The following is a 27,890-nucleotide window of genomic DNA, read 5'->3' as shown; positions in this document are numbered from 1 at the left end:
TTGTATAATTAACTGCACAGCTGGAGCTCTTCTGATCCCTCCACGTCTGCTCCTTCCTTTCCTCCTTCCTTTCTTTCCCCCTTGCATCCACCTGGGCGCGATCCGGGCGCGCTGCTCCTCCTCAGGGAGCGTCACTGGGGCAGGAAGGTTCCCTGAATTCTGCATTCCAGAGCCCTTCCTGGCTGGGAGCAGCACCAGGCAGAGCCTGCCTGCCTTGGAGGGGGCTGAGAGCCGGGAGCTGGAGCAGAGAGCGAGCAGAGAAACCCCTACAAACCCCTGTTTAGGCCATGGAAACGGGGAGTGCAGCCAGGACAAACGGCACCGCCAGCAAGCCCGAGGACGTGAAGAGCCCAACTACCCCCAAAAAAGAAGAGGAGGCCAAGAAGGCCACGAGCCCTGGCGGAGGCGAGAAAGAAGCTATAAAAGGCACGGGCGGCGCTGCGTTGGAGACAGGGCAGATCAAGAGCTCCCTCTTCTCTGGGAGTGACTGGAAGAGGCCCATCATTCAGTTTGTGGAGTCATCCGACGAGAAGAGGTCAACCTACTTCAGCATGGACTCGGCCGACTCCAAGAAGATGCAGTTCAACAGCGGCCAGATCGGAGACATGAGGAGACCAGGCCTCAACTTCCCAGAGAAGGGCGACCTCAGGAAATCCCTGTTCTCCTTGGATTCCAAAAAGAGCTTCCTGCCCGCTGATGGGGAAGGGAGGAAGTCCCTGTTCTCTGCGGGGGACCTGAAGAAATCCTCCCTGCCCCTGGTGGAGACGGGGGACCTGAGGAGACCCTTCAACAAGGCCGAGCGCGCGGCGGGCTCGCGGCCCCGCGTGAAGCTGGAGGACGTTCTCTGCGACTCCTGCATCGACAACAAGCAGAAGGCTGTCAAGTCCTGCCTGGTGTGCCAGGCCTCCTTCTGCGAGCTGCACCTCAAGCCCCACCTGGAGGGAGCGGCATTCCGGGACCACCAGCTGCTGGACCCCATCAGGGACTTCGAGGCCAGAAAGTGCCCCGTGCATGGCAAGACCATGGAGCTGTTCTGCCAGACGGACCAGATGTGCATCTGCTACCTCTGCATGTTCCAGGAGCACAAGAACCACAGCACGGTGACAGTGGAGATCGAGAAGGCGGGCAAAGAGGTAACTTTATTCTCCTCTCATTCCTCCTTTCATTCCTTAAGTTCCTAGCAGCCTGCAGATGTCACGGCACAGCCTTTGCTCCCCTGCTCCCAGGTGATTTTTGGGGTGGAATCCTGGATGCAGTGGTGCTAGTGGGAAGTGTTTAGTGGAAACTGATATTTCCTGGCTGCTGGTGGGAAGTATTTAGTAGAAACTGACATGTCCTGGCTGCTGTTTCCATGGGATTGGTGTTCTCCTGATCCTGCCTGCAGCAGCACAGCTCTGCAAGCTGCATTTAGGGATGGAGAACCTGGCTGCCAGCACACCTGACTTCCAGCAGTGGCTGAAGCAAAGCCCTAAATGCCAAGTTTTTAAAAATTTTCTTGAGTTTTGACAGTGGTTGTGTGGTGTTGCCCACAGAAAGTCAGGATCAGCACCTCCAGAATACAAATTGTCAAATCAGTGGCTGCTAAAATTACTCATGGGTGCTAATGACTATTGAAAATTGCTATCTCAGCTCATTAGAGTGAGATTAGGTTTTGTTGGTTTTTTTTTTCTTTTCTGTTGAGCCACACCTATGGAAAAAATCTTTTGAAGTTTAGATGGAAAAAAAAAAAAAAAAACAAAAAAACAACAAACCCTGGTGCAAGCACGAAACCTGATAATTTCCCCTGAAGTGTTACTACAACACGTTCAGAGGATGAACATCCAGGGAGATTTCACTTTTGTTTGCTAAAAGCCTCTTCTTGTTTGCTTTCTGGGTGGATGAGGAGGATTTCACTTGTTCTAGCAAAAAAATCAGGCTCTCACCACGTTTGTTGCTGCACATCCCCGTGGTAAAAGGAAGAAACTTTCTAAGCAGACAGGACAGGAGAGATGCCAATAAAGAGAGCTGTAAAATTTTAATTATATAAAACAAGGTGCCTGGAGTCACACAGTCAGGAGTAGGAAGGGCACTAAGATCTCCTAAACCCCAAACCAGTGCTGTGATGTGGTGACCAGGCAGACACAGTTCCCTTGAGTTCCCTTCATGGGAAGGACAATTTTACTCTTCCCAAGGAGCTCGGAAGATTCAGCTCATCAGGCTGAGAGAGCATCTTGTGCAGAGCTTATCTCTGGCTGCTCTGGTCTTTTCTTGCCGTGTCATCTCCAGTTTGCAGCCCTGCTGAAACCAGACAAAGCCTTTTCCACGTCTCAGACAGCCTTTCCCAAATTCCTGCAGGGCTTGCCAGCCTTGCTGTTTGTTCCATAATTGCCTGAACTCGTGGTTTTGATGTCAGCCCTGACATAAAGCCCTGCCTGGTGTCTGCCAAGGTGTCCAATTCCTGCCTGCAACGAGGTGAGCAGCTGCTTCCTGAGGAAGCAAAGCTGCTCAGATCCTTCCTCCTGTGCTGGAGACACCTCCAGCACCTTGGTTTTAAAGGCACAGCCGTGGATGAGCAGAGAATGGGGTTTAAATGCTGTTTGATTCCTGTCTCTGAGTCTTTTTGCCACCTTCAGCTCTGCTGCTACTCAGCCTAGAGGATTTAGGATTTATCAACATGAATCATGCCCATGTGTGAGTTTCTCCTGACAGAGTCTGATCATGTTGTAACTCGAGCGAGCATTCACTCAGACAAAAACAATTAGCAGCAAAGCTGTTGCCTACAAATGCTTGTTCCCAGCCCTGATTTATTCTCCAGAGGTGGAGCCTCAGCAGGAGCCACAAAGAGCAATGAATATTTCCAAGCCCCTGGTGTTTAACACCTCTCCTTATCACATCAGCCCAGCTGGAATTTGACCACAGACTGGGAGGGTGCCTGGTGCTGCTGCCCTTTTGGAAGGGATAAATCACAACCTCACACCAGGTCACCCTATCCCTGCCCAGTTCTCCTAGCTTGGCATCCCAGCAGCTGCAGAGGGCCTTTAAAACCTTCAGATCCATCCTGCCGCTGGAATAAAGCTGTGTCCTGGCAGAGCTTTTCACTTTAAAACCTCAAAAATCCATCCTGCCACTGGAATAAAGCTGTTTCCTGACAGAGCTTTTCGCTTTAAAACCTCCAAATCTTGTGCCATTGGAGTGGTGACCGGCACAAAGCTGTGTCCTGACAGAGCCTTTCACACCTTGCTGGGTGTCCAGGATTTATCTGCAGGGATTTCCTCACCCCTGGCTGCTGTGTGGCTCCAGGACTGGGAAGGGTTCCAGAGCTGGGGTTTGCTTTGCTGCACTGCCAACCTGGGAGCTCAGCGATTTGGTGGCACAAGAAGTGTCACAGAATGAGCTTGGTTTGGGTGCATCTGCCCTTCAGACCTGCAGAATTAATGCAGATTTCAGCCTGGCTTTGCTGCGGGGAGGAGAGGGGCTGTGCTGTGGAGAAAGGAATTAGGAAACGCTGCTTGTCGCCTCACGGAGCAGACGGAGCAGAGGAATGCAAACAAGCCAGAACAGACACCTATAGTTAGGGCAGTGCAAACCTGATATCTCTGTCCCAGACAGAGAGCACAGCCCCATCTTCCACTTTTCAGCAGCCTGGGGTGAGAGTCACTCACCCCCTGTTCCTGCTGAGCAGACACAAGTGAAGGAAAGGCACAGGGACTCAGACACAGACATTTGCCTGACTTCCCACCCAGTGCTATTTGCCTATTTTACCCAGCAAACCTTTAATGCTCTCCCCAGATCCACTTTGCATTCATTTCCTGCTGCAGCTTTAGAGGAAAAGTAACAGTTTGCACCAGAACTGGCACAAAAAACCAGCCAGGAAAAAAAAAAAAATCTGTGAGGCTGGGGAATAACAACTCCTACCTGAAAAGTGAGAATGCTCCACAGCAGCTTGTGCAGGCCAATAAAACCCTGGTTTATCAGCAGAGCCCCCCCTTGGAGCCAGCATCCTTCATCCTGAAAGGGGATCCTTCATCCCAAACCTGTTTTACAGGGCTGCTCTCCAAAGGAGACAACTTCACCTCTGCCTGCCAGTCCCAGAGCTGGAAACAACCTGGCATTGCCTTCCAGCTCCAGCCCTGGTGCTCAGCATGCCAGCTCAGCTCTGCTGAAAACCACTTTGATCTGGTTGTGTTTTGCTCTAATTCTTCATCTTTTAAAGCAAAGTTCGCTGTGGGTACAGGAAGGGGAGCTGGGTGTTCCTCCTTCCCACAGAGCTGCTTTGAAAAGGGGTTTTTTACAAAGGCTTTGAAGGAAACCATCCACAGAGATGGATCCAGAGGGGTTCCCATCCCTGCATCAATGGCATTGAGCAGAGAGCAAACAAAATTAAATTTTGGAAGGGTTTGGGGGCATTTCTCAGTGCTGCAGCATGGCTGGGAGGTTTTACCCACACCAGCTGTGGCTGCCCTGTGGGCGCAGCTCAAAATAAATTTGTCTGTTTGCCTGAATTCTGCATTAATCCTCCACACCGAGGACAGAATCCAGGCAAAATCCACTTGTTCTGAAAGCAAGGAATTCCAGTCTTGGAGAGAATTCCTTGCTTTCAAACAAGTGGAATTCCAATAAATTCCACTTGTTTGCAAGCAAGGAATTCTCTCCAAGGAATCAGTTTTTCCAGTGGCATTTTGTGGGATGCTGGCAGAGTTTTCAGGGATTTCAGCCCTCTCTGCTTAACAGAAACTGGGATGGGAAAATGCAGTTGTGCACCCAGAGATGGATCCAGAGGGGTTCCCATCCCTGCATCACTGTCACTGAGCAGAGAGCAAACAAAATTAAACTTTGGAAGGTTTAATTCTATTTAATTCTAACAAATCCACTTGTTTTAAAGCAAGGAATTCTCTCCAAGGACTCAGCTTTTCCAGTGGCATTTCAGGGGATGCTGGCAGAGTTTTCAGGGGTTTCTGCTTAACAGAAACTGAGATGGGAAAATGCAGTTGTGCACTCAGCAGGAATCATATCCCAAACACCCCCCCTGACTTTCCAGCCTGGCCCTGCACTGGGACAACGAGCTGGAGCAGCACTTTGTGCAGCTTTCCCTTGGTTAATGAGCAGAGCTGGGGACACAGGGCTGTTCCCAGGGTGTTCAGGGCATGATGCTGCTTGTGCTGCCGCTGCCTCCTTGCACAAAGCGCTTGCATCATCGCGCAGGGCTCTGTAATCTCCCATCTGCAGCTCCTCCACAGCACCAGGGCTGGGTTCAGCTCCTTGGATGTACACTCTGAACTTTCACTGAAGCCTCTGAGCTGCCCTAATTAGCTGAGGCTCTAATAGGGGATCCAATCTGAGCACGGAGGTTCTCAGCGCCTTCGGTTCTCAGCCTGCTGTGCTCAAAAATTTGTCTAAATGTGAATTTCCTGGCTTTTCCCACACTATTCCTGTTATTTCTGCTCTGGGGGACCCCCACCATGGGGGTGTTGCTGTTTTAGCTCTCATTAGGATCTTCTGAACCCCAAATCCTCCAATGGATTTCTTCTAGAGGGTGCATCAAGGATTTCTGAGCCTGGAAAATCTGAGGAATGTGAAGACAGATGGGAGTTTTCTCTTGAGGCACTGCCTGTCTCTAACCCCTGTGGCCCCCATATTGTGATTATATTTCTGTCATACCCATGGGCAGCCAAAGCAACCTTCCAGACAGAAAAAAGTCATTAAAACCATCAGGAAATCACCTATTGAACCCTTGGTGTTGTGCTTCACCTCCAGAGAACCCTTCTGCCCATGCCACCAGTGCTTCCCCTATTCCAGACTCTCCCTGAACCTCTTTAACATGTTTTCCTATGTTTAGGGTATTTCTTTGTAGTATTTATTTAATTTCTTGCAGCACCCCACAGTCCCACCTCCCCTCCCCTGCCCCTGCTGCACTCTGTGCTGGTGTTTCCCCTTTGCCAGGACTGGCTGAGTGTGGGATTTGCATCCTGGCCATTGGGAGCATCTCTGTAATTTCCATTTGCAAGTCATAAACCTGCTCCAAATTGTTGTGTGCCTCTGCTCCTAAGTGGCTGTTCCACCCCACACCACCTTTCTGGGGGGTGTTTGAACTGCTGGGAGTCACGAGCACTCTTACAAATAATAGTTCCCAAAATTCCTTGGAGACCCATCTTAATTAAAAAGGAAGCATAAAAGCATAATATTGTTATCACCACCTTCCAGCCATCACCTGATTTTTTTTTTCCTGTCATTTTCTCTGTAAATCCCTTGAGTTTGGGAGTGTCTATGTGAAAGTTCTGCTCTTCCCCAAAAATTCCTTCCAATCCTTCTCTGTAGGACTTAACATCCTTAGAAAAGGATTTTACATCCTTTTTTTAAAAGGACGTCCTGATTTTTGGGGATGAGGATGGAAATAATTGCTCTGGAGATGAGCTTTTCACTTCCTAAGCAATCAATGCCTGCTGGATGCAGCTCTGTGGCTCAAGGAAATCCCTGGAATTTGGGTGTAATTTCTCATGTTGGTTAATGCAGTGGATAAAAGGACCTAAACCCTTTTCATCTCATTGCATTTCCCTGCTGTGCAGAGTCCCCATGCACAGGACATCTCCCCCTGCACGTGGCAGTGGAAACCAGCAGGAATTTCTCCAAGCCGCTGTCTTGAAAATGTGAAAATTGTGGGATCAAACTCCTCTCTTTGTTCTTTCCATCAGTAGCAGGGCAGATTTTCTCATCTGGAAGCCAGTGTGGGCTCCCTGGCGAAGCTGTGCCACAAAATCCTTCCCTGTGTGCCCTGAATCCCTGCAGAGGGTGAGAATCAGCTCATGGCAGCGTTCAGGCCTCTGCCGAGGGTGTGTGGGTGATATTTAGAGATCCAGTGCTCTCCTAACTCCTAAAAACAATCTGAGGATGCACTGAGACACCTCTGACCACGCTTCCTTTTTTTCTGCCCACTTTTCCTGTGTTTTACAAGGCAACAAAACCACCATCCAGTCCTTGTCCCTCCACAAGCAGAGATTTTCTGGGTTGGAGCAGCTGGGGCTGTTGGCTCTCAGAGCAGCTGTGCTGGATTCCAGCTCCAGAGGCTGCTCAGACACTTGGCTGGCATCAGGGCAACAGCTCCTGTCTGGGCTGGTTCACGGCTCCTTCCCCGCTCTTCATTTCCAGTGCAGAACTGAAAACCCTCGAACCCTGATCAATAAAAACCCAGATTTTCATGTTCCACCACATTCTTGGATGGACAGCTGGAGTGTGAGAGTGCATTTATCCATCCGTGCCTCTAATTGTTGGCCTGGATTTCAGTGGTTTTGGGTGAATTTAATGATTTTGCAGAAGATCCCACACGACCAGCAGGTTCTCAGGACTCTCCTGACATGGCAGAACACGGAATTTCTGCCAGCTCTGGAATTCCTCAACAGCTCTGGGCTGGGTGTCCCGCAGCCAGATTGCCTCCAGCCATGGCTGAGACCAACCTGCACACACGTGAAATGCAGAAATGCCCCAGCAAAGGGTGGGACAGGGATGGAGAATGGGAACAACCCAGGGAGGGATTGCTGGAGTTAATGGGGTTTTGACAACGTTCAGGTCCAGGGCTGATCCAAGGAAAAAATGATCCAGGGGAAAAATGACCCAGGGAAACAGTGCATGGTCTGCACTGCCACAAATTCCTGTGCAGGTCCCAGCTCTGAGCTTCTCTGGGAATCCACTGCACAACAAAATGCAAATAATCCCAGTGAAATTGCTGATCTCAGCCCAGCAGGTTGACTACACCTCTTCCCTCCTCCTTTTGTGGCTTTCTCTTTTTTTCCTTTTCAATTTTTTTTTTTCCAAGCATTCCCCAGCTCCATCGCTACATGAAAGCTCTCAATTCAGAGCAAATTAATCCACAATCCTGTCTAAACAGAATTCCTGCCGGAGGCATCGTCCTCTTGTTGCAACACTCGTCCAACGTCATTCCGTAATTGCACGAAAACTGTTATTGCTGCACAGGCACACCCTGGGCTGGGCCCTGCTCTGCACACACAGCTGAATTTTGAAACAGCTCCCTTCCCCTGCAGCTCATGACTCCCATGTGATTAAAGGCAGCCTGGGAGGTGGGTGCTGCTGCTTTGCTGAATCTGCTGGGTCGGTGCCCGCTGGCAGCACGTGATGCCAGCTGGACCTCCCTGCTGCTCTGCTCAGCACAGCAGCACGGATTTGTGTCCTGGTTTAGGGCAAACTGGGGAGAAAACCTCCAAAAGGGGGCCCCTCCAGAAAGCAAACCCTCACCGACCAGTCTGGGAGGGATTCCTCGGAGAGAAGTGGAAAGAACCTGTTTATTTGATAGGAAAACACCCCCCAGCACACAAAATGAGCAATACCAGGTGACACCACTCTGTCACCGCTATGACAAATGACAAGATGACAAATTCAGAAAGTCTCTCCTGTGGGTGCTCACTGTGTTATCAATCCCTCGACCACTGGGGCAGCTGCTGCAGCCACAAGGTGCAAATTCTCAGTGTTCCCAGGTCCCAGTCTGGAGCAGGTTCGAGTTGGTCCAAAAAAGGGAGAGGAGAAACAGTCCAGAGAAAACTCAGACTGCTTAGCCAAACTAACTAATGAGCAGAAGCAAGAGCAAAGCGAAAAGCCAAGCAAAAAGCAAAAGCAGCACCATGTACTGCCCTGTCTCTGTGTCCCGCCAGCCAGGGGGGAGCGGCTGATAGCAGAACCAAAAAAAACCAAAACTTCACTTTTCAGAGCCAGTCTTGAAGGCACAGAACATGATATCCAGCATGAACAGCCCACACAAATGGGGGTACAAGCCTCACAATGTCACCCTAGGACAGGGTGATGTGGGACAGAGAGAGAAACAGCAAGGGTTTGTCACAGTGGCTTGTGAGAACTTTCAGGGAGTTGTGAGGATGTGAGAACTTGTTAAGCACAATCAGTTTGCAGGTGGTGTTATTCTACTTTGTCTTTCTGTTCTTCTCAAGGACAGTGTGTGAGAAAGGTGCTTTTGTTAAGCGGCCAATCAAACAGAATCTATCCTATCACTCTATAAAAACCATGTGGTTCTCTTGAATAAAACCTTCTTTTGCTCTTTTTACAATCCTGCCTCTCACCTGTGTCATTCTCTGTGCAAGAGTGACACAGCAGGGCAGGCTGGGGCTGGTGGAAGGGGCCACCAGCTCACCAGGGTCCCTCCCCTCTCATCTCCTCTCCTCTGCTCTCCCCGCAGACGGAGCTGTCCCTGCAGAAGGAGCAGCTGCAGCTGAAGATCATCGAGGTGGAGGATGAGGTGGACAAGTGGCAGAAGGAGAGGGACCGCATCAAGGTGCGTTCGAGGGGCCCCTCCTGTCAGCCCCAATTCCTGCTCCCCTCCTCTCCCTCATCCCTCCATCCCTTCCTCACTCCATCCCTTCCCCAGCCCTTATCTCATCCCCAAACTCCCAGCCAAATCTTGGAAACAACAACTCCCACTGAAGTCATCTTGCGACATTCCCTGCGGGGAGATGCAGCCCTGATACAAAACCGAGGCACCTCCCTGCTCTGGCTCCTTTTTTAGGTCCTTTGTGGCCCTTCCATCACCAGTAGCCAGGCAGATTTAGAAACAAAATCCACAAATAACCTGCAGGAGGGCTCTGGGTTGCCCAAACTGAGATAAGACAGCAGGAGCAGAAGAATTTACCCACACAAACGTCTTATTTATGGTGGAACAGCTTTTTCCATGCTGAGAGAGGGCTCCTTTGTAATTCTTGCACCGTGGTAAGGGTTGGAATAGAGTCATGGTATTATTTTTTTCATTTATAGCCTAACTGAATAAAGCAGTGAAAGCACAAGTTGGAGACACCCCAGAAAATTTGCATAATATTAACAGGCAAAGCCATTCTTCTCCCTTTTATGTGGTGCAAGCACATTGGCTCACCAGCTCTGCTTTTCATCTGCTTTATTATTACTATTATTACTATTATTATTATTATTATTGGAAACCTGACCTAGAAATTCTGACTCTCAATATAGTTACATCCCCGGTCCTTCTGAGGAATATTTCAGAGGCACCTCGAGGTCAGGCTTGTAAAAAGAGTTTCAGCACCTTTCATCCTTTGAAATGGTGGGAATTTGGTCCTCAAATAATCCAGGAGCCAGAGCCCTGATTTAGAAGGTGACAGAGAGTTTTTAAATGTCACCTGTGAGTGCATGAATTGAAATTGGAGATGTGCTCTTACCTCTGGGAAGGCAGTGGCCCTTTTGGATTGCATCCATGTGAATATTGCAGGAACAGGTATTGCTTCTCTTGGCACAACTTTCCTGCAGCTGAGACATGCCTAGCTGGAGTTTCCATACCCTAAATGCTGAATCCTTGGATTTATCCCCCTCTGTGTCTCTCTGCTAGCAAAGAAATCAGTGAAATTTTAATATTTTCTTGCTCCTCTTTCCTGCTGCCTCCTCTCTGTGCCCCTTCCCCACCCAGAATTACACCACCAACGAGAAAGCCACGGTGGACCAGCACTTCAAGGAGCTGATCCGTGACCTGGAGAGGCAGAGGGATGAGGTGAAGGCTGCCCTGGACCAGAGGGAGAAGATTGCCTCGGAGAACGTGAAGGAAATTGTGGATGAGCTGGAGGAGAGGGCGAAGCTGCTGAGAGAAGACAAGGAGAACAGGGAGCAGATCCACCAGATCAGCGACTCCGTGCTCTTCCTGCAGGTGACACAGACCTCATTTCCCTTCCCTTTGTCCTTGTGAGGACAAGATTTGTCCCAAAGACAAGCCCAAAAAAGTGTGAGATGTGTGAACTCTGTAAATAAACAGCTGGCATCAAGAAGGCTTGTAAGGAAAGAGTGGAATGGAATGATAATAAAATCCTGTGACTCTCAGACAGTCTGAGCCACCTGACTGTGATTGGCCATTAATTAGAAACAACCACATGAGACCAATCCCAGATGCACCTGTTGCATTCCACAGCAGCAGATAACCATTTTTTACATTTTGTTCCTGAGGCCTGTCAGCTTCTCAGGAGAAAAAATCCTAAGGAAAGGATTTTCCATAAAACATGTCTGTGACACCTTTCCACTTTTGGATTCCAATACCAACCAGCTTCCTCCAATTCAGCCTCCACACCTTTATGATCCTCATTAATGCCATCCCTTTCTCTGGCAGGAATTTGGGGCTCTGATGAGGAATTATGTGCCCCCTCCATCCCTCCCAACCTACAGCGTGCTGCTGGAAGGGGAGAGCATGAGCCCATCCATGGGGCTGCTCAGGGATGATCTCCTCAACGTCTGCATGAGGCATGTGGAGAAGATCTGCAAGGCAGACCTGGGCCGCAACTTCATCGAGAGGAACCACATGGAGAACGGTAAAACATCCCCAAAATTCCCCTCCCTGCTTCCCCAGAGGGCAGGCTCAGGGCTGGTGAGGATGGTGAGCACTCCTGGTCAAGAGGAAAGCAAGCAAAGACTGGGGGAAGGTGGGAGTAGCAACTCCTGTAGCTGGAATTAATTCTGGAAGGAGCCACATAGAAACGGTAAAACCACATGGAGAACAGTAAAACATCCCCAAAATTCCCCTCCCTGCTCCCCTGGAAGGCAGGGTCAGGGGTGGTGAGGACGGTGAGCACTCCTGGCGAGGAAGAAAACAAGCAAAGACCAGGGGGGGAAGTGGGAGAAGCAACTCCTGTAGCTGGAATTAATTCTGGAAGATGAGAGTTAGAAGAATGTGAATTCTGGAATATCAGAGGGGGATGGAATCAGCTGAACTGCCAGATTTAGGGTATCCCATACAGGACACCAAACTGGCTCCACTTCCCTGATTTTTGGTTCATTTTAGGGTTTCATGTTTAGGATTTAACGTGTGGAGTCAAGAGCAGCCACCCTTCCCTCCTGCCCTGTGCCAGGCTCCAGCAATCCCCTGGAAATTTAGCAGGACATTTTCCAGGAGGGGAAACTCCACAGATCTGCTGAGGCAGCTCAGTGAAGGGTGAATTCACACAGGAGGAATGTGGGATGGCAAGTTTGGAACCCCATTTGTACACTCAGTTAGCACATGGAGGGTGCTGGTGTGACATCAAATATTACAAGTGCAGGGTTTCAGCGCTGGAATACCCTGCAAGCACCTGCCACTGAGAAGGAAATATTCGAAAATGTAATTTTCAAAGTAAAAAATGGCTCAATTTGGGTGTTCAGCTACAGCTTGAGCTGGAATGATTCTGATCATATTCCCTGTTCCACCTGGGACAGCTTTCCTGCCTGCCCTGACCCAGGCTGTTCCCCACACCTCAGTGGTGTTTAAGGTGAACAGAGAGGTCACAGCCACCACCACATCAGCAAAACCAATCTTTTAACTTTATAGCCCACTTCCTCACAATTAGCTGTGAATAAAGGACTTGTCTTGCATCACACCTGAGATCAGGACATCCTGCTCACTCACACCTGAGATCAGGACAGGGCACCACAACAGGGCTGTGCTGTCTGCACTTCCCAGACCTTTGTAACCCTGGGCACGTTGCCTAATCCCAGGGGATGACCTCTGGCAGCAGGGATGGGAATCAGTGGTGACCTCACCTGGATGGTTATCCAGGGACAGCAGGGATGGGAATCAGTGGTGATCCCATCTGGATGGTTATGCAGGAGAACAGGGATGGAAATCAGTGGTGATCTCACCTGGATGGTTGTCCAGGAGAGCAGGGATGAGTGGTTACCTCACCTGGATGGTTATTCAGGGATAGCAGGGATGGAAATCACTGGTTATCTCAGCTGGATGGTTCTCCAGGAGAGCAGGGGTGGGAATCAGTGGTGATCTCACCTGGATGGTTGTCCAGGAGAGCAGGGATGAGTGGTTATCTCACCTGGATAGTTATAGAGGGAGAGCAGGGATGGGAGTGAGGGGTTATCTCACCTGGATGGTTGTCCAGGAGAGCAGGGATGAGTGGTTACCTCACCTGGATGGTTATTCAGGGATAGCAGGGATGGAAATCACTGGTTATCTCAGCTGGATGATTGTCCAGGGACAGCAGGGATGGCAATGAGAGGTTATCTCACCTGGAAGGTTACCCAGGGAGAGCAGGAATGAGTGGTGATCTCACCTGGATGGTTATCAGGACAGCAGCGATAGGAATGAGTGGTTACCTCACCTGGATGGTTCTCCAGGGATGGGAATCAGTGGTTACCTCACCTGGGTGGCTATCCAGGGAGTGCAAAGATGCCAATGAGTGGTTACCTCACCTGGATGGTTGTCCAGGGACAGCAGGGATGGCAGTGAGTGGTTACCTCACCTGGTTATCTCACCTGGATGTAATCTCCCAGCCACTGAGGAAGCCCAATACCAGGGCAGCAGTGGGTGATATCAGGATAAGTGGCACCCTGCTCTTCCAGGAGGATGTGGGAGGCCAAAAGGTGCAGGAATAACCTCAAGGACAGCTCATGCAACTCAGGAGCTGAGGAACTCTGCTGCAGATCTGCAAAATTGTTGATAATTCACTCAAATTCACAGTATTTACTGGAGACCCCTCCTGTGTCAATAATTACAGAGCCATCATTCTCCATCAGACATGAATTAAATGGACCAGATCCTTCTGGACCAACCTTTCAGGAAGGTCAGGGATCCCAGAAGGCTCAGGATGCACAGCTAGATGCAGGTTTCAAAACTCTCCCTGCCTTTAAAGTAGCACCAGAAATTGAATATTACTCATCTTCCATCACTGTAACATTCCTATTAAAATTCCCAACCCTCCACATGCTCCAGAATTACTGAGAAATTTGACAACAACTCAATATCAATAGATGACAAACATGCAAAAATCACTTCTGTGCATTTTTCTTTCTTTGTTCACCTGAAGCTGCGCAGAATTTCCATCTGCTGGGTTTTGCATTTTCCTTGGGCATTTTTAAAACCCAACAAAGTTCTGCAGCTGCTCAGTTCTGGTAGCTCAGGATAAAGCCTGATTACTTCTTGATTATTTTAATTGGGGTCTCTCCCATGTTACTGATGCCCGAAGCCCTCGTTTTTATTTGACATTCATAAAATCCAAGTGCCAAAATTGTTTTTAACTCCTGCCAGAAACCTGGGTGCTTCCAGGTGCTTTACCAGGGACTCAGCTTGGATTCTGCCCTAATGAAAAGTTGGGAAAAGTTATTTATGGCGAGTCCCAGGAGCTTCAGAGCTCTCCATTCTCCAAGCCATGGTTGCAGATGAAAGAGGGCAGCACTCTGCATCCAGTGGCTGCCAGGGAATTAAATCCATTAAGGAACTGTGGAGTTATTAACTCAGACTCCCCCTGAGTCACTGCAACAAATTCATTTGCAGCTGGCTTGATCTTCCACTGTAAAAAAAAAACCTTCCCAGGAAGAAATATTATATTAATGGAATGAAAGCTGCTTAATAGCAGACTCCAAAGGGAATCCATGTCCTTTTAGTTGTCATAACAGGTACCTGTGTGGTGAGGAGACAAATAATCAGGGAGCTTAAATAGCACTGAAAGAAATGGGAGAAATAAAAGAAAAGTTTGTTCAGTGACTTGAGAATCAAAGAATGGAGCTATTTAAACACAAAAACTGAATTTACTTCCTTGCAGAGAACAATAGGTTTGTGGAGGCCTCCAAAGAATGTTTTCATGAGCAAGTGTAGTGATAAAGCCTCATTGCCTGTGAATCAGTGTCAGAAACCCAAACCCAGGCTGTTTGATCCATGAAACCTGAACCAGCCACCCTTGCCCAAGGGTTTAGAGCTGTTTGCAGCTCAGCTTTAGCATCTCTCTCTGAAAACTGGAGAAGCCAACCCATGGAACCCCCCCAGAAGTGATTTCTGGGGCTTTCAAGAGTGGCAATTCTCCATCAGCCACGCTGTGCTCAGGTGAATGCAGTAAAGGAGCCAAACTCAAACTTTTGGAGTCATTTTTAGCCACACATCATCATTTTGGTAAAAATGCCTCAACTCTCAGGTCCCTATGGATTTAAAAGATACTGAGTTTGCTGTGAGGTTGAATGCTTCACCTGGGCTTTGCCTCTGAAGGAATCTTTTATCTTAGACCCTGGCCAGCTCCAGAACTGCTTTGGCTCCCAGACAGAGATGCCCCAGGGGGATTAAAGACCCCCAAAGTGCATCCTGTGCTCCCTGGACCTGGGGGTGCTGGTGACAGCTGGTTGAACATGAGCCAGCAGAGTGGCCAAGAGGCCAATGGCTCTGCCTGGGTCAGGAATGGTGGGGCCAGCAGGACCAGGGAGCTCATTGTGCCCCCGGACCTGGCACTGGTGAGGGCAAACCCTGAATGCTGTTCTGGCCACTTCTGGTCCCTCAGCTTGGGAAGGGTGTTGAGATGCTCAAACACAAGGCTGGAGAGGGGCTTGGAACACAAACCCTGTGAAGAACTTTTGAAGGAACTGGGTTTCTTTAGCCTGGAGAAAAGGAGGCTCAGAGGTGACCTTATTGCTCTCTACACCTTCCTGAAGGGAGGCTGCAGACAGCTGGGGTTGGTCTCTGGCAGAAGCAGAGGACACAGGCTCAAGCTATGGCAGGGAAGGGATAGGTTGGATATTAGGAAAAAAATTTTCACCGGAAGAATAATAAAGCACTGGAATGCTCTTCCCAGGGAGGTGGTGGAATCACCATCTCTGGGTGTGTTTAACAAAGACTGGACACGAAACTTGGTGCTATGGTTGAGGTGTTATGGCACAGGTTGGACTCGATGATCTTGGAGGTCTCTTCCAACCTCATCATTCTGTGATTCTGTGATTATGTGAAATTTCTGTGTCTCTGAGATTCTGTGATTCTGCAATTCTGTGACTCTGTGACTCAGAGATTCTGCGATTCTGTGATTCTGTGATTCTGTGATTCTGTGATTCTGTGTCTCTGAGATTCAGTGGCTCTGTGATTCTGCAGTTCTGTGATTCTGCAGTTCTATGATTCTGCAATTCTGTGACTCTGTGATTCTGCAATTCTGTGATTCAGTGACACTGTGACTCTGTGATTCTGTGATTAATTCTGTGATTAATTCTGTGATTAATTCTGTGATTCATGCCCTGCTCTCCCTCCGCAGGGGATCACCGGTTCATGATGAACAACTACGAGTGGAACCAGCCTGACAACCTGAAGAGATTCTCCATGTTCCTGTCTCCCAAAGGTAAGGATGGCATCCCACAGCTGGGCAGGCTCCCTTCCACCTCAGGAAAGCAACTTCACACAATCCAGCCCAAAATTTGCTATTTTCCATATCTCAGATCCATCCCTCTTCACGTTTTCTCTCCAGTTACAGAGCTTTTGCCTCACAGCAGGCAGAAAATGTTCTCAATTTTATGGGGAAGAGCTGGAGTGGCTGAACTCTATCCAAGAGTGAACACGGGGGAGTTTTGAAATGAGTTTCCAGGATAAAATCAGTGTTTTTCTCCACCCAAAACTTATCTCTCTGTGCTATCAAGTGAAAGCTGCATTCAGATTTTACTTTCACTACCAAACATAATTTTTCCTAACAGTGAAAGGACAGAAGAAGTCAGGAACAACAGAAGTCAGAAGTCCTTAAAAATACCCCAAAACCAGGAGTTTGGAGCTCCTCTGTGAGCTCTGACAAGAGCCCTGGTGATTAGTTTTATGTCCCTCTTGCAGTGTGGCCACTGCAGGGTGAATATTTGGAGTGAACCAATATTTCCAACACACCCAGCTCTAAAATCACAGCTGGCATTCCCAAACTGGCATCCAGAGCAAGGAGCTGAGAGTGCTGAAAGCCCAGGGAAGGCGAGGAACAAATGAACAGGGAGAGTGGCACCAAACAAGTGACCAAATTTCAGCCCTGCTGGGTTTGCCAGGTGTTTCCAGCTGCTGCTCTGGGCAGGGCCATGGCAGCAGGGACAGTCCCTGAGGGCACATTCCTGCCCTGTGCTGGTGTTTCCTGAGGAGAACCCAGACCCCAACACTGAGCCCTTTGTCTGCATTGCCAGTTTGCCCTTCTGTGCCCTCAGCCCACGCCTGGCAGCTCCCTGAGGATGTTTGGAGCAGGGCTGGCATTCCCATTTCAACTTGGCTCTTCCCAAGTTCGGGGGCAGAGTGGTGATTTTTTAGACTTGAGTTTGTTTTTCTGCTCTCTTTCCTCAGGGTTTGCAGGCCCTCTGCTGAGACCACAGGCTCAGCCCTGCACCCAAAACTTTCCAACCCTGAGGGAAATCTGAAAATCAATTTTAACCCAGCACAAGCTGAGCTTATGTCTACCCAAAATCTGGAGCTTTCAGGTGGAAACAGCCCCGAAGGCATTGAAGGGGTGTGACAGGGAGGAACACCAGGCAGTGTCATCCCCTGGGATGGGGACAGTGCCCAACCTGGTAAAAAGGAAGGGAAAAAAGAAGGGATCCAGCTGATCCAGGATTGCACCCAGAGCCTGTGCTGGGTGGGGATTGAGCAGAGAAAAAGGCTCAGAGAGGATCCAGGTGATCCAGGATTGCACTCAGAGCTGTGCTGGATGGGGATGGAGCAGAGAAAGGGCTCAGAAAGGATCCAGGTGATCCAGGATTGCACCCAGAGCCTGTGCTGGATGGGGATGGAGCAGAGAAAAGGCTCAGAGAGGATCCAGGTGATCCAGGATTGCACCCAGAGCCTGTGCTGGGTGGGGATTGAGCAGAGAAAAAGGCTCAGAGAGGATCCAGGTGATCCAGGATTGCACTCAGAGCTGTGCTGGATGGGGATGGAGCAGAGAAAAGGCTCAGAGAGGATCCAGGTGATCCAGGATTGCACTCAGAGCTGTGCTGGATGGGGATGGAGCAGAGAAAGAGCTCAGAAAGGATCCAGGTGATCCAGGATTGCACCCAGAGCCTGTGCTGGGTGGGGATTGAGCAGAGAAAGGGCTCAGAAAGGATCCAGGTGATCCAGGATTGCACTCAGAGCTGTGCTGGATGGGGATGGAGCAGAGAAAGAGCTCAGAAAGGATCCAGGTGATGAAAGATTGCACCCAGAGGCCATCAGGGCCAGGGCTCAGGAGGATCCAGCTGATCCAGGATTGCCTGTGCTGGATGGAGATTTTGCAGGGCCAGGGCTCAGGGAGGATCCAGCTGCTGGAACCATTCTAGGAGAGAATTTAGGAGCAGGGTGAATCAGTAGGCAAAGCAGGAGACGTGACCCGCTTGGCTTGCAGGCTGGCTGGCCAAGGATCACCCCATGAATAATGCGCCATCCTCATCCTCACTGAACCCTCCTGAGCCCTCTGTGCCCTGTCCCTGAGGCAGCCAAGTCCAGCAGCGCAGCTGATTGCATCTCTGCTCAAGAATCCCAAAAAACAGGAGGGAAAAAAAACGAGGACCACCCTCTGCATTGTGTTACACCCTTGGAATCTCCAATATCTCATGGCAGCTCTGCTACACACCCTGTTCTCAGGCTGGGTCACTGCAGATTCTGCCCCAGGCCACAGTGGAAATTCTGTTTGCTGGATTGAGGAATGCTCTGTGCTAATTACAGCAGCCCAGACTGGGGAACTGCTTGGATTCCAGCTGAACCTTCTGGGTTTAAACCCTGCTTAAAATCAAGACTCCTGAATTTCATAATAAATGGCTTCAAGCTGCAAGAGAGGAGGTTTAGATGGGATATTAGGAAGAAATTCTTCCTGTGAGGGTGGTGAGGCCCTGGCACAGAGCAGATGTGGGTGCCCCTGGATCCCTGGAAGTGCCCAAGGCCGGGCTGGACAGGGCTTGGAGCAACCAGGTGTCCCTGTCCATGGCAGGGGCTGGAATGAGATGATTTTTAATCATCTCAACCCTTCCAACCCAAACCATTCTATGCTCCAGTATTTCCTTGCAGGGATGACAGGATGAGGCAGAGGGGCATAAAACACTTCAAACACTGCCCCAAAGACAGAGGGACAATCTGTCCAGCTGCTCCACGCTCCTTTCTGTCCTCTCCCACTGAGCTTTCTTCTCCTGGTGTGTCAAACAGTTTGGCCAAAACCAGGAGGAGGCTGGAAAAATCATCTTGGAATGAAGAGTAGAAGGGACTCAGGCACACAGAGAGAGAATTGTGTGTACAGAAACACATCTTAAACAGAATTGTGCACACAGAAACACATCTTAAATAGAGAAGCAGCCCACAGGATGGCAGCAGAGCAGCTCCAAGGATCCCTCTTTTTGCTCTACTGGGTGCTCAAAGGGCTTTACTGCCTTCCCTACACACCAGTCTGTGTCCTGGTGGGAGCCTGGAGCACTCACTTGGCACAGGGCTGGGAAATGTTCCTGTCCTGGGAAATGTTCCTGTCCTGGGACAGACACAGGGCTGGGAAATGTTCCTGTCCTGGGAAATGTTTCTGTCCTGGAATACACACCTGGCACAGGTCAGGGAAATGTTCCTGTCCTGGTGCACACACCTGGCACAGGGCTGGGAAATGTTTCTGTTCTGGGGAACACAGAGGGCAGGGAAATGTTCCTGTGCTGGGACACACAGGGCTGGGAAATCTTCCTGTCCTGGGGAACACAGGGCTGGGAATTGTTCCTGTCCTGGGAAATGTTCCTGTCCTGGGACAGACACAGGGCTGGGAAATGTTCCTGTCCCGGTGCCTGTGGAGCTCTGAACCCCAAGCTCTGCCTGCAGAGCTCTCATTTGAGTCCCGAAACCCAAACTGCAGCTCTGTGGCACTGGCAGCTCTGATCACTGCAGGAGAAGAGTTTTTCTCTCTCTGTTCCCCACTCCCCATCACCCATTGGTAAAACCCAGGCTCTCCTCTGCTGCCTGGGCCCATATTTCTGCTCTGGGGCTGCTCCCAGCTCGGTGGGCACCTTTCCTAGACCAGTGCCAGGCACAGCCTCGTCAGGAGCCCACTGCTGAACTGGATGCTCTTGTTTTTACAGCCAATTTCAACCCACGGTCATGGGAATTTTCCTCCTTCCAAGCGACCGAGGAAACACTTGGTACGGGTAATTCTGCCTGCAGCCTGAGAGGATCTAACCCCCCGTGCCACAGCTTTCTGCCTCACTAACCCACCCCTCCTGCTGCCCTCTCAGCTGCCCTGGCACCTAAAAACCCCAGAGCCAGCTCCTGCTGGGCTGTCACACACTGCCCAGCCAGGGAAAGGCGCCCCTGGTTCTGCTTGGTCACAGAAAAAAGAGGTGCAAAAACACAGGAGGCAGTTTGTAAAGATGCCCAGAGCACCCAGAGCACCCCGAGGAGCTGGCGGCAGAAGCAGGAGGAGACTCCAAGTACTCCCAGCTGGTCTCAGAAGCACGAGGTGCTTCTTTCTGTCACACCTTTTATTAATAAAAGGTGTTAATACCTCTTAGGTGTCCTTATTCTCTAAGGAGGATATTCCCAAACTGGGCATTAAAACCCCCATTTTTTTCCTGAATTCCGTGCTTATTCCTTCAGTGATGGGGGGATATTAAAACCCCCATTTTTTTCCTGAATTCCATGGTTATTCCTTCAGTCGTGGGGGGATATTCCCAACTGGACATTAAAACCCCCATTTTTTCCTGAATTCCATGGGTATTCCTTCACTAATGTGGGGACATTAAAACCCCCATTTTCCCCTGAATTCCATGGTTATTCCTCCAGTGATGGGGGGATATTAAACCCCTATTTTTTCTTGAATTCCATGGTTATTCCTTCAATGATGGGTAGGATATTCCCAACGGGAATATCGTGTGTTCTCAAAGACACAGCTTGGCCCACGTTCATGCCTTTTCTTCCCAGATCCCCATCTTCCTTTCCCTTCCCATTTCCCTCCTTTGCTTTGTTCCTCCAAGGTCCTCCAAGGTCCTCCAAGGTCCATCCTTTGCCGCTCCCTGGAATCAGCCAGGGCCACCCAGCCTGGGGAGCTCTGGTGACTCAGAGCCACACCTGAGTCAGAGCTGGCTCGCTCTCGTCTCCCTGCTCTCAGGAGGGCAGCAGGGGAAGCTTTGATGGTGTTTGGAGGAAACCTGCAGTGCTGGGAGGAAGGGCAGTGCTGGAGTCATCCCTCCTGCCTCAGGGAGCTGCTCTGCAGCCACACCTGCGCTCTGGGGCTCTCAGGAGCAAGGCTGGGCCCTGCCTGGGGGCTGGCATCACCTCACAGCCACACAGGGCTCACAGGGGTCCCAGGGTGAGGGAAGAGATGAGGATCTGACTCCATCTTTCAGAAGGCTTGACTTATTATTTTATATATAAATACTATATTTATATATTTTATATATTTATATATATACTTATATATATTTTATATATTTATATATATATTTTATATATTTATATATATATTTATATTTTATATTTTATATTTTATATTTTATTTTATATATATTTATATATATTTATCTATATTTTATATATTTTTATATATTTATATATAAATATATATTTTATATATTTTATATCTATTTATATAATTTTTATATTTAATATATTTATATATATATTATATATATATTTATATATATTTATATATATATATTTATTATATTATATTAAAACTATACTGAAAGCATAGAAGAAAGGATTTCATCAGAAATCTGGCTAAGAATAGAAAAGGAATGAAATAGCTCTCGGACAGAGTCTGAGCCAGGTGTCTGTGATTGGCCATTAATTAGGATCAACCACATGAGACCAATCCCAGATGCACCTGTTGCATTCCACAGCAGCAGATAACCATTGTTTACATTTTGTTCCTGAGGCCTCCCAGCTTCTCAGGAGGAAAAAATCCTAAGGAAAGGATTTTTCAGAGAATATCATGGCTGCACAGAGCTGCCTGCCCTCACTTGCCTCTGTTCCTGAGAGAGAAAAGGGACAAGAGGCACAAGGGACTCGTGGCAGTGTCACGGGGGTGTTTGGAACTGTCTCCCCGCAGCCCCGTGGAATAACAAAAACCTCTTTATCTTCCAGTAGGCAATGGCACTAAGCTGCCTTTTCAGTTCTCCTCGGTGGGACAGAATCCGCCCGGTGACTTCAGCAAACAGTCTGATGGGAGCCTCTTCACTAAGACCGGTACTAGGAACTGACTGTCCCCCTTCCTCCTGTCCCTTCGAGGTGCCAAACCCCCTAAAATGCCTTCCTGCTAATAAGAGGTATTAATACCTCTTGGGTGTCCTTATCCTCTAAGGAGGATGTTCCCAACTGGACATTAAACCCCCATTTTTGTCCTGAATTCCATGGTTATTCCTTCAGTGATGGGGGATAATAAAATCCCCATTTTTGTCCTGAATTCCATGGTTATTCCTTCAGTGATGGGGGATAATAAAATCCCCATTTTTGTCCTGAATTCCATGGTTATTCCTTCAGTGATGGGGGATAATAAAATCCCCATTTTTGTCCTGAATTCCATGGTTATTCCTTCAGTGATGGGGGATATTCCCAACTGGACACCTTTTGACACCTTTGAGGTGCCAAACCCCCTCATCCTGATCTGCCTTCCTGCCCCCATTTGAGGTCCCAAATGCCCTAATCCTGCTCTGCATTCCTGCAGAAGTTCCACACCTTGGCCTCACTGCCCATCTCTGAGGCACCTGCACAGGTGAGACTCTGCTGAAGCAGGGCAGCAAGGAGTGCTAAAAACCATTCAAGTTTTATATAAGGAACAGGTGGAGGGATTTTAAATTCTGTTTGTAATGGGCAGGGATAAATTTTAGATGATTCTTGAGGAAGACACCATTTGCTCCTCTGGTTTCATGGCTGAAAAATAACACAAACAGCATAACCTTAAAAAAAAAATTATATGCAGGAGCTGCTTCACCAGAACGAAACCCTCATTCACTATGTCATCTCACTGCTGTCATTTCCCACCAAGGGTGGGATCCAGGATTTTAAATTTTGTGTCTAATGGGCAGGGATAAATTTTAGATGATTCTTGAGGAAGACACCATTTGCCCCTCTAGTTTCATGGCTGAAAAATAACACCAAAAAAAAAAAAAAAAAAAAAAAAAAAAAATATGCAGGAGCTGCCTCACTAGAACCAAACCCTCATTCACCATCTCATCACCCTGCTGTCACTTCCCACCAGAGGTGGGATCCAGGAGCTCCAGAACCTGCCAAGCAGAGTCAGGTGTGATTAACTGGGGATGCTGGGCCATGGTGACACTGGCTGTGACATTTCTGGGGGGCTGCAGGGGGGTCAGGGCACCTCAGGCTGCCAGAGGAGCTGCAGGAGGGCCAGGCTCAGCTCTGTGCGCTAATTAAACAGCCTGCAGCGCTCTCTGCGAGAGCCACCACGCTGACTCTGGGGCTCGGCCTGAATTTAATTGGGCTGATTGCATTCCACCTCTCTGCATTCCTCAGACGTTTTAATTAGCCAGCCCTCCTCTCCTGCCTTTTCCTGCCTGATGGGTTGGTGGCAGAGGCATCTGTCTGACGGCTGTCTGTGTGTCCCACCCGGGGCACGGCTGCGTTTCCACGTTGAGCAATGCAAAACTAATGAGGTGGCGCTTCCAGTCCTGCTGCTGCTCCTGGGGACACCACGGGGGTGGCAGTGGCAGGGGCTGCCACCAGTGTGACTGTGTTTTGTGTTGTCACAGCCTACCCTTCCATAGTGAGGCACCAGTCCGCGAAGGTGACGCCACAGACGTGGAAATCCTCCTCCAAGCAGTCTGTATTGGTAAGGAAAAGAAGAATTTTTATTCTTGGGGGAGCTTCAGGAATAAGGATGGGAGCATAGAAATAAAAGTTTCAGTCCCACTGCTCCTGTTTGGGATCATGGAAATAAAAGTTTCAACGCCACTGCTCTTGTTCAGGATGCAGATTAACCCCCCCCCAGTGCTGATCAATGCTGCAAAAATGATGTTTTGAAAAGGTTTTAGTCTAAAATATGATGCAGAGATAGGGATAGTGTAAATGCTGTAAAATGGTACTGATAGCACTTTTCCCTGTCACCCACCCTGTCCTTTGGGAATGTGGAAATGAAAGTTTCAACCCCACTGCTCCTGTTCAGGATGCAGATTAACACCTCCCAGCTTTCACAGCTCTGATCAGTGCTGCAAAAATGATGTTTTAAAAGGTTTTGGTCTAAAATATGATGCAGGAGATAGGGACAGTGCAAATGCTGTAAAATGGTTCTGATAGCACTTTTCCCTGTCACCCACTCTGTGTCACTCTGCGACATCCACAGAGTGTCAGTGACCCCAGAAACAACCACAGCAAAATTGTCATGTCCTGCAGGATGCCAGACGAGGGGTCAGAAATCCCCACAGCATCTCTGAGCCCCTGGTTTCACACTGACCATGATAAGGGGCACAGGGCAGTGACCTTTCAGGGCTCGTAGTCTCAAATGCACAACCACTGCCTAAGGAGCACCCAGTTCATCTGGTTTTATTCACACTGCGCTGCATTAAGGCCTTGCATGATCTGAATTAAGATTGTGGAGCTTTTGCCATCACAAATGAAACAATTTTTTAATTTATTTTTTTTGTCATCCTGACGTTTGTGAGAGATGATTTAGTGTTTGGTGGAAGTGAGCAGAGATCATTCCCACACTGAGGGAAACCACAGCAGGTAGAAACTGGGGGCTGCAGCTGGATCTGCCCCATTCTCAAGGCTCCCCAGGAGGAGATTTCCTGTGCAAGGGATGTTCCTTGGAAATCCAGCCTGGAGCCTTTGAAGGTGCTGCAGCAAACCAGCAAAACTCTGCCATCCCTTCTGCCTTGGGTTTGATCTAAAACACCACCACCATGGTGTTCCCAGGGATTTTTATTTAATCCCCGCTGAGAAAATCTGAGTAACTTCACCCACCATCCTTTCCCTGTGTCCCTTCCTCTCCTTTTTACACATTTATAATGACCATTTCCTTTTTATAGCAAATATTCACCACACAGCCCTGAACCCAACAACTGAGCTGATAAATATAAGCATTTCAAAGCACCAAAATAGAAAATACATACTGCAGTATCTCTGCAGGAGCTTTTATGGTCTGTTGTGCCAATAATCTGGCTTTTAAACCAGCCTTTAAATGTGTATTTAAGTAATCTACACCCTAAAAGGCCTGTAAATATGAATTTTCACAAAGGATTGTGCTGTTTAAGGAGGAAGGTCTTTTTCACACGCAGGGAGCCATTTTAAATGCAGCCCTCCTCTTTCATATCTTAATTCTGTTGGAAATTAGAGCCATAAAATGAAAATAATCTCGACAAAAGGGAACATTGAGCAGGGAGATGGGCTGGGTTTGCTCTGCTGTTTCCTGCTGTTCAATGGGGCTGCACCAAAAGGGGCCTGTGGGGTTTTCCCACCTTCTGCACCTGAGAACAAACCCAAGGCAGACTGGGCTGAAAAACATCAATTTTTCCTGAATTCCACGGTTATTCCTTCAGTGATTTGGGGATATTTCCAAATGGACATTAAAACCCCCTTTTTTTCCTGAATTCCTGCAGTGGTGGGAGGATATTCACAGCCAGGCTGGAGATTGTGCAGCCAGGGATAATATTTATATATATATATATATATATATATATATATATATATATGTATACTATTTATATATATTTATATATGTATATTATATATATTTTTATATATACTATTTATATATTATAATATAATGAATTAAAATTACAGTATAACGTAAATATATAACATAAAATATTTTAAAAATTAAGTTTAAATAGGAACATTTTACTATATAGTATTTTATTCATTAATACATATTTTTAAAGTCTTATAATAAAAGTGTAGTGTTAAATTAGTAGAATTTAATTAATTAATTATATTTAATTTAAATTCATTTAAAATTTAAATTGATTTAAAAATTTTAAAATTAAATTATTAAAAGACATATCATACTATATAAAAATAAAATAAATTAATAAAATTATTTATTATTAGACTATATAAAAATAAAATAAAATAAAATAAATAAACCACATACAGCTTAGACTATATAAAAATAAAATAAATAGCATCATGAAAAACAATTAAAAAATCCAATTCCTCGTGGTGCTGAGGCAGGAATTAGAGAGATGAGGGTGGATGGGAGGGGTAAAGGAGGGGTCAGACTGACGTGCCCCAAATTGTCCCTTGCAGTCCCATTATCGCCCCTTCTACGTCAACAAAGGCAACGGAGCCACCTCCAACGAGGCGCCCTGAGCTGCTGCGTGAGAGGAGAGCTCAGCTGAGGAATTGTCACAGATGTCCCCGCTCCTGCCGACCCTGCTGCTCCCCCGGGCAGGGCAGGCATGGCCCTGCCCTCAGCACACCAGGACTTCTCCCTCCTTGTGCCCTCCTTGTGCCCTCCTTGTGCCCTCCTTGTCCCCCCGGCTGCTCTGCCCCTCTGGGAATTGTGGATGCTTGGGTGGCACCCCCTGCTAGGCAGCTGTCCCCTTGTCCCCAGAGCTGTCAAACCCTGCTGAGTGCCCCAAAGCTCTTGCCAGGCTCCAGATTTCCTCTCCACCCTTGTGTCACATCCCCTGGTGGCATCAGGGTGCTCTATCAGCTCAGCTCTGCTCCTCATCTCACAAAAATACCCAGCAGGGTTTCCCTAGAGATGTGGGATGTGGCACCCCCTGCTAGGCAGCTGTCCCCTTGTCCCCAGAGCTGTTAAACCCTGCTGGGTGCTCCAAAGCTCTTCCCAGGCTCCAGATTTCCTCTCCATGCTGGGGTCACATCCCCTGATGGCACCAGGGTCCTTTCAAGCTCAGCTCTGCTCCTCATCTCCCAAAAAAAAACCCAACAGGATTTCCCTAGAGCTGGAACTGTGTCACCACCCCCTGCTAGGCAGCTGTCCCCTTGTCCCCAGAGCTGGACACTCCAAAGCTCTTCCCAAGCTCCAGCTTTTCCTTCCATGGTGGGGTCACATCCCCTGGTGAGATGGGACCTCCATCAGCTCAGCCCTGCTCCTCACCTGCCCAGAAACCTCAGCAGGATTTTCCCAGAGCTGGGAATTGTGGCACCTCATGTCCCCAGAGTTCCTCCAGCAACTCAGCTCTGCTCCTCACCTCCCAAAAATACCCAGCAGGATTTTCCCAGAGCTGGAACCGTGGCACCACTCCCTGCTAGGCAGCTGTCCCCTTGTCCCCAAAGCTGGATGCCCCAAAGCTCTTCCCAAGCTCCAGATTTTTCTCTCCACCCTGGGGACACATCCCCTGGTGGCACCTCATGTCCCCAGGGTCCTCCATCAGCTCAGTTCTGCTCCTCACCTGCCCAAAAACCCCATCAGGATTTTTCTAGAGATGTGGAATGTGTCACTCCCTGCTAGGCAGCTGCCCCCTTGTCCCCTGACCTCTTAAACCCTGCTGGACACCCTAAAACCCTTCCCAAGCTCCAGATTTCCTCTCCACCCTTGTGTCACATCCCCTGATGGCATCAGAGTCCTCCAAGCTCAGCTCTGCTCCTCATCTCCCAAAAAACCCAGCGGGATTTTCCCAGAGCTGGGAATTGTGTCACCACCCCCTGCTAGGCAGCTGTCCCCTTGTCCCCAGAGCTGTCAAACCCTGCTGAGTGCCCCAAAGTTTTTCCCTCTCCACCCCGGGGACACCCAGTTCCTGCTTGTGTCACATCCCCTGGTGGCATCTCATGTCCCCAAGGTCCTCCAAGCTCAGCCCTGCTATTGACCTGCCCAAAAACCCCAGCAGGATTTTCCCGGAGCTGGGAATTGTGGCACCTCGTGTCCCCAGAGTTCCTCCATCAACTCAGCTCTGCTCCTCACCTCCCAAAAAAAAACTCCATCAGGATTTTTCCAGAGCTGGGGAATGTGTCACCCCCTGCTAGGCAGCTGTCCCCTTGTCCCCAGAGCTCCTAAACCCTTCCAGACAACCCAAAGCTCTTCCCTCTCCACCCTGGGGACACATCTCCTGCTTGTGTCACATCCCCTGGTGGCATCTCATGTCCACAGGGTCCCCAAGCTCAGCTCTGCTCCTCACCTGCCCCAAAACCCCACCAGGATTTTCCCAGAGCTGGGAATTGGTGCACCCCATGTCCCTAAGCTCAGTTTTGCTCCTCACCTCCCCAAAACCCCACCAGGATTTTCCTAGAGCTGCTGGAGGTTTCCCAGCCCGTTCAAGTGCCCCTCCAGGCACCTCTTGGAATTAAGAAATGAAAAGCAAATCCATCC

At 48.8% G+C, this 27,890-nt stretch overlaps 1 protein-coding gene across 6 annotated transcripts; it reads left to right on the top strand.

The window, feature by feature from the left end:
• Nucleotides 1–27,672, top strand: TRIM29 (tripartite motif containing 29). Of its 6 annotated transcripts, none has more exons than XM_063178394.1 (9): nucleotides 1–1,133; nucleotides 9,173–9,268; nucleotides 10,406–10,639; nucleotides 11,093–11,291; nucleotides 15,966–16,049; nucleotides 19,744–19,803; nucleotides 21,749–21,847; nucleotides 23,371–23,450; nucleotides 25,865–27,672. In XM_063178394.1, exons 1-9 carry the CDS (start codon nucleotides 288–290, stop codon nucleotides 25,925–25,927), a joined length of 1,761 nt encoding a protein of 586 aa, XP_063034464.1. In that variant the 5' UTR covers nucleotides 1–287; the 3' UTR covers nucleotides 25,928–27,672. The 6 variants fall into 6 exon arrangements, with proteins under 6 accessions (XP_063034464.1, XP_063034462.1, XP_063034461.1 ...); XM_063178392.1 differs by having other exon boundaries at nucleotides 19,744–19,809; XM_063178391.1 differs by having other exon boundaries at nucleotides 19,744–19,809; nucleotides 21,746–21,847.
• Nucleotides 27,673–27,890: the final 218 nt, after the last annotated feature.

The sequence above is a fragment of the Melospiza melodia genome, chromosome 29 (genome assembly GCF_035770615.1).
Source record: "Melospiza melodia melodia isolate bMelMel2 chromosome 29, bMelMel2.pri, whole genome shotgun sequence".
NCBI classification, from domain to species: domain Eukaryota; kingdom Metazoa; phylum Chordata; class Aves; order Passeriformes; family Passerellidae; genus Melospiza; species Melospiza melodia.
This window is presented reverse-complemented; position numbering and strand designations above follow the sequence as displayed.